The sequence below is a fragment of the Desmodus rotundus genome, chromosome 3 (genome assembly GCF_022682495.2).
Source record: "Desmodus rotundus isolate HL8 chromosome 3, HLdesRot8A.1, whole genome shotgun sequence".
Classification (NCBI taxonomy): Eukaryota; Metazoa; Chordata; class Mammalia; order Chiroptera; family Phyllostomidae; genus Desmodus; species Desmodus rotundus.
Window position 1 is genome coordinate 128,935,250 of NC_071389.1, and position 12,383 is coordinate 128,947,632.

At 38.9% G+C, this 12,383-nt stretch overlaps 1 protein-coding gene across 2 annotated transcripts in view; it reads left to right on the top strand.

Moving 5' to 3' along the window:
• Positions 1-12,383, top strand: part of NAV3 (neuron navigator 3) — a 319,752-nt gene that overhangs the window by 274,729 nt on the left and 32,640 nt on the right. Inside the window, exons 25-29 of one of the 2 annotated variants that reach the window (XM_053921041.1) lie at positions 5,528-5,649; positions 6,651-6,671; positions 7,349-7,521; positions 9,142-9,295; positions 10,461-10,635. In XM_053921041.1, the coding sequence (XP_053777016.1) occupies positions 5,528-5,649; positions 6,651-6,671; positions 7,349-7,521; positions 9,142-9,295; positions 10,461-10,635 (645 nt within the window). The remainder of the gene's footprint in view (positions 1-5,527; positions 5,650-6,650; positions 6,672-7,348; positions 7,522-9,141; positions 9,296-10,460; positions 10,636-12,383) is intronic. The other variant, XM_045187323.2, reaches the window with a different exon arrangement.

Below are 12,383 nucleotides of genomic sequence, written 5' to 3' on the forward strand. Positions count from 1 at the left end.
TACGTGATGATTCTCTCCATCTTATCTAACCTTTTATACAAACTCAACTAGTGCTCTAGCTTCAGTTATCTTCGATGTGTTGACAACTGTCAGAGCTCTCTCTTCAGTCTAGGCTCATCTCTGAGTTCCAGGTCTGCGTACTCAGCTGTCAACGAGGGAACTCCATGCGGTTATCTTTGAATGTCCATGCGGCCCCTTTAACTCAACATCTCCAGATTGGACATTGTCATCTCCCCTGTCAGATCTGCTGTGCTTCAGTGTGCCTTGCCTCAATAAATGTCACCTTCCTTATCGCCAGAAATCTATAATATGTCACTTACAAAGCCTCTCTCCTCCCTCAGAAAATTGCCAAGCTCTATCGATTCCACCCCTTGGATATCTGTTGGCTCCGTTCCCTTTTCTCTGACCCTGCTGTACATACCTCTCATCTCTTCCCTGAACCACGGCCAGAAACACCTACAGCCATCCTGCCCTTCACCTTGCATCACTTTACCTCAGTCTTCACACTGAGAATAGAGCAATTGTCCAACAACGTGTGTGTGTGTGTGTGTGTGTGTCCATCCCATATTGCCTTGAGGATGAAATACAAACTCCTTAACCAGACATAATCTTTCTTCATCGGCTTCATTTATTCAGCAAATATTGACTGGTTGCTACTTATGTGGTAGACGCTGTACTAGACCTTATATCTTGTTTTTTGCCCATTGCATATTTTACATTTCAGCTACCCTGAATATCTTCCAAGTCTTTAAAAGTTTTTTATATATTCTGTGTATTCTGCTTGGAACTTCTATCCTGTTTGTTCAGCATGAAGACTTTTTCAGACCTTGCAATAATCAGCCTAAATATGCCTCCTTGACCCTTAAAACTGGATGAGATACTCCTGTGATGTATTTCTGGAGATAACTCTACCTCCCCTATCAAACTTTGCATTATATTTTGGTGCCTTAATTTGTTTAATGTTCTGCCTTTTCTGATCTGTGGCAGGGCAGTTTGTTTTTTTAATCCTAGTGGCTGTGACAATACATTGCCTATAAAAGAGGGTTATTCAAGTTTTATAGAAAAGAATAATATAATTTAAAATATTTTAATTTAAATTTTAGGAAAACAGTTATATAAAGTAAGACATACTTAAATTGAAAGACAAACTAGCTCTCTAAGGACTACTTCTGTTAAGAACTTAGCAACTTTCCATGTGGGGGAGTTGACTTATATGCTGCACGGAAAATTACTGCATATTTAAAGCTTATCTTAGAGCTATAATAAAGCAGCTTATGTTCTAAATCTTCGTGTTGTAAATAGGTCCAGAAGGGATTTAAAAAGGCTTAATCATTTCTTTACCACAGTGCCAGTCACTGAAGTAAAACTTTCTGGAAGATTTCCTTTTATCTTCGGCAACAGGTAGCTTAACGTATCTGCTGGAACTAAAAAATAGGAATTCCTTTGCTCAAAAATGTGGAAGGGGTGCCTAATGTAAACAAAATGGTAACAGTTAATTTAAAAATTGGACAAGAAAGATTAAAAACAATGTTATAAGGTTTAAAACTAACAAAAATAATTATAAAGGGTTGGTTGTATATAGGATATTTAGATTGTGTTTCTGTAATAGTAAAACTCCATATTTAATTGAGGGAACACAAACTATCACTTACTATATTGACCACTGAGATAGCATGGAGAAATTAAACAATCAGATTTATTATGTATCTTTCCTTGGGTTATTAAGGTGATTGTATAGGGTATGAATTTGTACTATTAAATATCATTGAAATCTGGATTTTGGGGCCTTTACAACCTTTCTGTCAGGTAAAGTTTTATCATGTGGTTCTAAGATGCGTGTCTGGAGTAAGGCAGCGCTTTTACAGACGGGTCAACCACGGCGAAATCGCGTTGCAGTCGCTCAGTGACATCAATCACCGTTCTGTTTTCTCCACACGTGTACAGTGCGTTTATTTACGCACCCTGAGACATAATTGCAGCCTATAAGTTACTGTGTTTACTTATTTATTCACAACCATTATCTGGGTGTCCTCTATGTATTAGGCACTCTGTTTGATCTGGAGACACAAAGATAACCAAAAAAGAGCCGGTGCACGGAGGGCTCACAGCCCACTTTAACAAAGGGCAGTCTACGTATATTATGTGTAACAGTGTGGCTTTGTAACAACATAATGGCTATAGCCTGAAAGATAGAGGGAATGGAACATTTTATTTATAATTTTTGAAATCTACTGTTGTGTTTTAAGTTACTACCTCTGTGCATAAACATGGAATAGTTTTTCCTTCAGATATACCAAGTACAATGTGACAAAACATGTATTAAGTCGAGGGCAACAGTAATAATTTTTAAGAGTGTTCAGCAAACATAGTTGTGTCGAATGACTAATAAGAATAAATTTATTCAACAAGTACTTATAATTTCCTACCACATGTGATACACTCTGTATAAGGCCCTGAATATAAAATAGTAAACAATATAGACACAGTCTTAGTCTCCATCAGTGTTTAGTCTGTAGAAGAGCAGAAAATAGACAATTATTGTGATCATTGGTGTAGCTGAAAGTGCAGGCCCAAGGAGTTGTACGTTCTAAAATAGACAAGAATAAGTGTCACAGAGAGTGATGACTCCAGGGAACCTGCTAGGGGTGGCAGAGTCAGGAGGGCCTTTCCAACATAGCAACACTTCAGGGGAGGCCCAAGGACAAGAATTGTACCAAGTGATACTGTGCAATAAATATCAAGAGAGGAACGTTCAAGAAGAGTCTTGAGAGAGAAAATTGAGTAGTGCCTTTATGAAACTTACACAAGGAAGCTAATGAACAGAGGTAAAATAAATAGAACCAGGTTGGACAGTTAAGTACTGACCAAATTACAGAGGGACATTTAGGCTATTGTTAGGAGTTGAAATGTGTGTGTGTCTTTTTTTCTATTAAAATGGGACTCTGTTGAAAAGTCTTAAGCAAGAGAGGGATGATGAAGTTTTTTCTTTTAAAACGATTTCCTAGCCACTGTTTGTAGAATGGTTTGAGGGTGAGTAAGTTGGACAGCTACTGTTGCTGCAGAGCAGTAAGTTAGGGAGGTAGTTTGAATTGGGGCGGTGGTGGTACAAAGGGTGGGAAGTGGAAAACGGGTGCAGGAACAAACCAATAACTGAAATACCCACTTTCCCAGATTCTTGCTCTCGTTTGGTCAGCCGTCCTTTACCTAGCTCTGTGATGTTCCCTGTTCTGAATCAAATACTTAGCACGAGAAAAGAATTGTTAGAGAGAAGCAAAATGAATTACCTTCATTCTAAGGTATTGTTGAAATTATGCCTTTGCCAAACTTTATTGGAAATAGAGTCATAGTTAAACTTAGTACCTCCAAAGACTACTTTTGACCTATAATTACAAGAATTTACCTATCTTTTTAAAATGGGGGATTAATCAAAGTCAAATACAATTTATTATCTGGATGTACTAAAAATCTAGACTATATTAATACTTAATACATCTGCACTATTTGTGAACGTCAGTTATTAGGGGAAAACTGGCAAAACTACATCTTGTTCAGAAAAGCTTATAGCCAACCACAGCATAAATTTACAACACAAATAAATACCTACACTCATTTCTATTGAGTATTCATATAACCTCCATATTAGTGGAATAAAAGATACTATGTTCATACTGTTAAATATATATATATCCTATATACACACACACACACCTTGATTTAGCTTCTGGCATTGATAATATTTTTGGCATGCAAAAACAGTAAATATTATCATCATTTTTTTTCTTTTATGGATTCTAGAGAGGGGGGAAGGGAGGGAAAAAGAAAGGAAGAGAAACACTGATGTGAGAGAGAACCATCGATCAGTTGCCTCTTGCACACACCCTGGCTGGATACCAAACCCACAACCCAGACATGTGCCCTGACGGGGAACCAAAAAGGTGACCTTTCTGTTTGCAGGGAGATGCCCAATCAACTGAGCCACACTGGCCACGGCTGTTACCATTATTTTTAAACATTCTTTTAAGAGACAATGCTCTAGGGATTCTGAAAAATAGCTCTCGTTTTTCCCTCCTATAAGATTTGTCAGCGTGCTATTATGGAAAATTAGAGTGCTTGTTGGTACGTATGTATGTGAGTGTAAGGATGGAGATATGTGTGAATATAGTATACACCCACATGTATACTCATTTATTATATGTTTTGAAAGTACCCATTTGCAGTTTCATTGGCGTGGGTCACTTCACTGGTGAATAAATCAGCCAACTGGAAAGCTTTGATTTTACACTGTTATTTCTATGGAAGCATTTTGAAAGCCATATAGTAATGTCCAGTATCTTTTAAGTTCCACTGCAATTTTTGCTTGACTAGTCTTCATTAAGGCCAATTAAATATAGTAATATAAATAGCCTAAAAACAGATTTGACCTTAATTTTATAAACTCTTAGTGTTTCTGCTAACACTTAATATCGGTTCACCATAGGTACATACAATTTTAATTTCAGTCTTATTTTTAATAACTATAAATAAGACTTATAAGCTGATTGTACAAAGTAAGTCAATATCTTCAAAAGGTAATCAAATGGAAAATGCTCTCCTCTTCAAAATATGTAACTGGAGAAGCCCCACGTGCTTTTTAGAGACAGAGAGAGGATGTGTACACGGCCGTTAGCACAGCGGACATTGGAAGCAGTCCAGTCGCTGGTTGGCTTCACTGGTTTTCAGCTAAGGGGCTATGGGAAAATTACATTGAGTGATTAAACTCATTTCAGCACTCTACTTAAAGATTAAAATTAGATGTTCCAGAGCAAAGAAAGCACAGAGGAAAAGCTAGGCTTTATTATTACCTGCTGTTATCGTTACTGTCATATTGTTCCAAGTCAGCGACAGGGATAAGGGGTGCGATAGAATGTTTTCTGTTTAATTCACAACCTACCCATACTCTCTCACTCTTAAGGCCCTTCCCTCTTGCCTCTCCGACCTTGCTGAAGTCACTTAGCCTCTCCGTACTTCAGTTGCTCCTCTGTGAGATGAAGTGCTTAGGCGACTTCCCAGGTTTGCTTTGGCTCTAATGTGGTATGATTCTATGAAGTGGGAAGTAAATATATTTGGCTCCAGTAGCTTTATTTAAAGTACAAATATTAAAAAGACACAATTCCCATGCTCTTATGAGTCTCCATTTCCTCCATGGAACTAATCATTTGAAATAAATCATTTTGGAAGCACAGTTTGATCCAGGTATTCAGTGGAATTACAACCATAGCATTTTATTTTTGGACAAAACTCAGAACTCATTAAACCACCAGTGCTACAGACTTACATGAGATTCCCATTGAATCTTAATGCAGATAACCCAGTTAATTAAAGCAAATATGGGTGTCACCTATTAGAGTTCCTAAACCAAACTGCATTGAGATGATCCGAAAAGCCATGTTGACTTTTATTAGCAGACTGCCTCTCAGAAACCTAAATTCTCATTCGTTCAGAATTACACTCTTGATGAGCAAACGTGATACTCTGTGTCTGTTGCTAGATCTCCGCATCCGAAGACAGCATTCCTCTGAAAGCGTGTCTAGTATCAACAGTGCCACAAGCCATTCCAGCATTGGCAGTGGCAATGATGCTGACTCCAAGAAAAAGAAAAAGAAAAACTGGGTAAGCCACCCTCCTTCATGTGATTCAGAAGCTCATTCCTGCACAGTGAGTCAGGCTTTTCCCTGTGGGGCTTTAGAGGTGTGCGGCAGTTTACAGAGAGTCTCATTCGAGTGACAGCACCTCACTCGCTGTGCTCCTCGCCCAAGTCCGAGGGTATGGTGCTGAAGAGCATGCTTTAGAGTTGGGCCTAAACTTGGGTGTGAATTGCTGATTGGCCACGTAGGACTTGAATCTTGGGCTGATTACTTCACCTTTTGCAGGACCTAAATTGTCTCATCTTAAAAATAGAATAACTAATACTGATTTTATGGAGTTGTTGGAAAGAAAAATAACGTCTGTAAGTAGATGACTTAGAATAGGGATTTATTTTGCAGATGGAAGATGATGACTGGTGATAATGATGATGAGGTGATGTTGATAATGCTGGTGAAGATGATGGCATGTTGGTGATGATGGTGTGGGGATGATAGTAATGGTGATGGAGATGGAGGAAGAGAAAAAATAGAGCTGGAAAAAGGAGAAAAGAGACCTTGAATCTCCCTCCCCACCCCTCGCATCAACAGGGTTTAGTGCAAACAAAGTTTCACCTCATAAGAAATCAACTACATGAATGTCTGCTTTATTTTTCTTTACTAAGAGAATATAGCAGGACTATAGAAATGCACTTTAACAGAACTATCCTTTAAGTTTAGGTAGAGATATTATTTATGGTAATATTAAGCGATTGCTAGAAAACGGAGGGGAAGATGCAAGAATGTTCAAAAACCATAAAGTGAAGAATTTCCTTTTACACTGTGAAACAAAGGTAGATTTTGAATAAGTACAACTGTTGATGAAATCTGAAACATAGCTATCAGAGGATTTTACCGGAGTGCCTTCTATAAATAATGAAAGAAGTATCTTTTTTGGTTTTAAAAAATGTTTATGCCTAATATTTTAAAATACTGATCAGCCTTCATTCCCTTGATTTGTAATTACACACTCTTTCGTGTTTCTGCAAGGTGAACTCTAGAGGAAGTGAGGTGAATATAAACCGTGGACAATTTGGCATGCTTCTATAAAAAATACCCCACCTTGGCATGGATGCTATTTATTTTGGCAGTAGGCTTTTATACCTTTTAAAAGAAGATTACCTTGTATGTCTTTTCTTTGTGTCTTTTCATTTTAATCTCAAATTTTAAAAAGAAGTAAAGCCGTTTTCTGAACGGAGCTGTAGGGGATACCAATTCTGGTTTTGAATAGTATGGGGATTGAAAATTTGAATAGAAAACCACCGTTAATGAAGTGTTAGGTGAATTTGATTTAATTTCGCTTTTTAAGTTTATCCTGTCAGCAGGACAGGACTTGATTGTAGTGCTAAAGTGGCCATTTAAAACAAATTGCCTTGAAGAGAGACACGTTGGGAATAAAATCCCTTCAAGGTACTTGGTTTTAAATGAGTGCTCTGATAGCCATGCCCTTGACCCTGCACTATTTAAAAGCCTCCCATGTTTGCGCTGCGCTGGATTAATACAAGAATAAAACAGAAACACAAAACACGGTATCGTTGTTTTAGAGATACTGTGCTGCAACTGTTAATACCCTGCTTATCCGTACTGACCCCAGGCAGTGGCTAGGACGGCACCTGCAAACTAACGCCCCAAAGTAGAATCCTCCGAGTGCAAATAGGCGAGAAAGGTAATTTCTGTCCTTTTTTCAGCTGAGAAGCTCATTCAAACAAGCCTTTGGGAAGAAAAAGTCCACCAAGCCCCCTTCCTCACATTCGGACATTGAAGAGCTCACGGACTCATCCCTTCCAGCGTCCCCCAAGTTGCCCCATAATGCTGGTGACTGTGGGTCGGCCTCCCTGAAGCCCTCGCAGTCGGCCTCGGCGTAAGTCCCTCCCTCTGTGATTTGCTGGCGCGATTTCAAAAACCACCTTGAGGCCAAGCCCATGCTTGTGTTCTAAATGTCATCAGTTGTACTGCCGAACTGTCTCCAAACCAGTCATTTTCAGACCTCCCCTAGAATGTCAGCATCCCTTTCGCTTTTTTCATATATTAGAACTTGAGTGTCTCTCGATCTCATTCTCCAACTTTTCTAAGTTATTATTCTCGCTTCTTTTCACTTGCATTTGTCCATGTATCTGTCTAACTGTGCGTTAAATGCAGGTCACCCCTTGTCTGGCCACCAAAGAAACGGCAAAATGGCCCTGTGATCTACAAGCATAGATCCCGGTAAAATGGAGTGTGATGCATGAAAACTGTAAAGACCCAGGTTCTAACCTCAGCAGTGTTCGCTTTTGCTTTTCCTAAAATTGCTCGCATGCATTTCAGCAATAAAAACCTCCTCTGTCTTTCTGGTTTTGAAGCAAAATTTAGTTTCCTAGAGCCAAACCGCCATCCATTTTCTTTAGTTGTGTTAGATAACATAACATAGCATTTTTATCATCGCCCACTCTTTGAGGTTACAAGAAAGAACACAACATTTAGAGAGTGTAGAAACATGTGCTCTGATAAGTCTGTCTGTTTTATGTACTATTTAAATCAGATTTCCTTTATGCCCATGGCAGTGACTAGCCTAGGACTGTCATATTGAACAGGGCCACGAAGGACCCTTGTACATTTTATGAAATGTACAGACGCTTGTACATCCTATGAAATGTCGCAACTTACACAGGAAGGAAGAACACATAACACTAACGTTTTGTGACCAGCAACCTAGTCCTCACATTTTAAATGGAAGTGATACTAGTTGTAACAGAAATTCTTTTGACATGGTTCCTACAAAGCTGTCCACAAAGAAGCAGCAACAACAACAAGGATATAATTGTATATGGCCTTTAAGCAGCCCTTACCTAGTCTTCTCTATGGATCGAAATCTGTGTTTTAGCTTCATTAACTGTGATCCCATGAATCAGCTGAGCCTAGCAGAAGGATTATGTAACACTCATCCATTATTTAAATGTTCAAAACTAATCTCTCTGATTTATTTTCTACAATATTTATGTTGAATTTTCATGGTACCTTGAAGCTGATATTGTGGCAAATAAGGTTATCTTTGCATATATTTATAAAACAAGAAATCAGTGTTTTAAGGATATAATAACTTTGCTTTAAAAAAAGAATATTTCATATGGCACAAACAGAGATTTAAGTCCCTTGGAAAATGGTAGCATTAAATGTAATATCACTATAAATCTTCAGCCCCATAAATATCAGCAACAAGAGAATTTTGAGGATCAGTTTATATATAGTTATAATTGACTGTTTCATACTTCAGAAAATGGGAAGGAAAAGATTAAAGGAAAAGATAGTTACAATTTCCAGTTTTGAAGCTGTAAATGTATTATTGTTGGTAAAACCCTCTTCTTTTCTCTAGATTTTTGCCAGCAGCAAATAATTTCTGTACCTGCTGGATAAGATTACAGTTCAGCCTTTAAAAGAAGCATTACTTTTCCTAATCCACTGGCTTCCCCCAACCACTGATGTTGTGTTTGTTCCCTTTTTTTAGGATCTGTGAATGCACCGAGGCCGAGGCAGAGATAATTCTGCAGCTGAAGAGTGAGCTCAGAGAAAAGGAATTGAAATTAACAGATATCCGGCTGGAGGCCCTGAGCTCAGCTCATCACCTAGACCAGATCAGGGAAGCCATGAACCGCATGCAGGTCAGTGCTGACGCTCCTTCCCGGGGCAGCCTGGAGCGAGGAACACACTGCTCCTTTCCTTCTCTCAGTTATTACAAAACCAAATCTCACCGTCACCCTTCTCTGGAACTGTGCTTTGTTTATTCAGTCTTTGCCGCTTGTTTCCTAATACCCAGTGGAGAAACCTCGGGTGTTGGTGGTGGGAGTGCACACTGGCCAGTCGCTCACAAAGACCATTATACTTGTGATTGCGTTTATGTGACAGCTGTTTGTAGAGAGGCAGCTACAATCCTTGCTTCTTCACTTTTCCATGATTTACCTTTCTGTTGGATTTTTGTTGTTAGTGTTTTAAAATCTGACTTTCAAGTACCTTTTCCTATTTTCTATTGAAAAACAAAAGTAATGAGGAAACTACACAAACATAACTCAAGCCTTCCCCATATGAAAGTAAAGTGATGTCGAATGCCATCTGTAAAAGTGAAGCTTTTGTATTTTTTTGGAAGCATCTGAAGGCTAAATTCAGAACCAGTCTGTGCTCAGACTAAGTTTTCATTTTATTATCGTAAACCAGTAATCGCTTGGCACCACAGATGACTGAAGTAAGAAAAGCTCATTGCCGAGCAGATTCACACGCCGCTGTATATATTCATCAAAAGGGTTTTGTCGTATTGAAGAGCTTAGTGCCCCATTTCGAAGGGACAAAAAATTTTTCAGATGTTGGCTGTGATTCTGAAGTAATTTGAAATCACTTTATTTGCATTGTTCTGCTCTGAGTTTCAACCCTCCGTGAATTCAGAGTATTAAAAATGTCATTATTTGCTGTGAGATTTCAACAATACTTTTAAAATGAGAAATGTTCTGAAGCTTTCAATTACAGTATTCTTAATTCAAATGAGACTGTATCCTGGAAAACTCCTCAAATACATGATGTATTCAAGAAATAAATATTAAAGTTCTAATGGCTAGTGTGGCTTTATTTGTGAATACATGCATATATGTGTGGGAGAGACAGGAAAGATTACTTTTCCTTCTTTGGGAGGAAGTCTGTTTTTATAATTTCTATGTGCTTATTTTACATACCACCACATGCTTTGTTTAGTAACAAACTAACTGTGGTAAAAGAAGTGATACCACTTTCTCAGTCAAACCTGTCCAATTTATCTCATGTTCTCCATCTTCACAAAAGAATGAAATTGAAACACTGAAGGCTGAGAATGACCGGTTGAAGGCAGAGACGGGTAACACAACTAAGCCTGCTCGGCCGCCCTCGGAGTCCGCAAGCAGCACTTCCTCCTCGTCCTCGCGGCAGTCGCTGGGGCTTTCTCTCAACAACCTGAACATCGCAGAGTCTGTTACCTCAGGTGATTGTGTGCACACAGCTGCCTCCCGGTTAACGGGGGGTTAACAGGGTGTGGGAGGGCTGGGGTGCAGGTACCACCACTACTCCCACTCACACCCTCTTAAAATGTAAACACTCTCTCAGAAATAGTCCCATTTTTCTTTCGTAAATTTATTCTATGTCGTTATCATTTTTAGAGCACATTCCCCGGGAAAGGCTTAGAGATAGGATTTTCACATCCTTTTTCGAGAAGTATTTCACCCATGACTGCAGTAGGATAAAGAAACCTGATGATCGTTGGTACTCATGAGTATAATACTAACAGCCCCATGCAGGTTCGTAGTGTTTTAAGTGTCCAGAGCCCATGGGCAAGTGTACTGGGACCTATCCCAAAGTTTGACGAGATGATCCCACATGATGTTGCTAAGAGAGAACGTACTGATGCTAATCACTTAGTCTGCAGATGTGTTAAATTTTCAACAAACAAACAAAAAGAGCACACTGGGTTCTGTTATTGTATTCAGTGGTACTAATGATGGGACAAGAGTACGGTTTTATTCAATTGCAAATAGAATCATGTAACATAAGGGTGTCGATATCTGATGAACGAGTCATTTAGAAGTATAACTGCTCCTAAGACATTGAGCTATTTTATGCACAGGAGCTTTAGTGTAGGAAAGTTGTGTGTGTCTGTGGTAATTACAAAGCATGGCCACCAGATGACGCTTGACAATCAACAATATACATGTTCCTGGGTAACTTTGGATTCCATTATAGAACTGAGAAACTTAGTTCCTCAGTTCTATAATGAGTTGCCTTAAATTACATGAAAATATAGAAGGTGATGATGAAAATAAAGAAGAGAACCAGAGACACAGCGTGCTAATAATATAGATGACATTTTTAGTCAGTCACATCTCTTGCTTCTAAAATGTCAGAATTTTAAAAATTCTATTAAATCTGCCCTTCATAATGTAAAATGAATGATCTAAATGTGTACTTGCTTTCTTCTTATAAAAAGCAAGTAGGAACTCCCTGAAAATCAGGAAAACAGTGTTTATAAAACATTTGGTGGGGTCTGGAGAGGGGAAATTAACCCTGAGAATAAGCATCATGCAAAACAAATTCTAGCAGCCTAGACTCAAACAGAAGTCATAATAAATGAACCCACATGTTGGTAGGTAAAACACATCTATGGAACTATGGTAAGAACTTGAATGTGTGAATAGTCTCCAAGGTTTATCAACACTCTTCGAAAGATGCCTGAAAAGAAAGAACAAAAACTTCAAATATATAGAGTCAGAGAATCCTGTGAAATATCTCATGTGTTGACTTGGGGTGAGCCTGACAGGGAAGTGAAGCAGGACCCACACCCATGGCCGTCATTGCCTGTCGGTGGCCCGGGGCTCAGCTCCCGAGGAGGGACAGGGATGGCACCTCACAGCTGGCTGTAGTAGCAGGACCGCACTGCCTGTCACATGGTTCTGTTTTGTCCTGGGGAAATATGGTACGGCTGAGAAGGGCAAGGTTAGTATTGAAGGTAGTTTAGAAAGAACAGCCATGTAAAAATGAAACTAAAATGCGTGTCTAGGAGAGACTAGAACCCATAAAGATTAAATATGAAACTAAAGAAATCACATTCACAATTTTTTGTTCTTTGGTATGGCTTCCCCCCTTGCCAAGTGAGTTCAAAATTGGAAATCAAAAGTGCATTCATGCTGGCGCATGTTAACGGAAAAACTTTCTAAGGCGCATGATTAATTGTTTCAT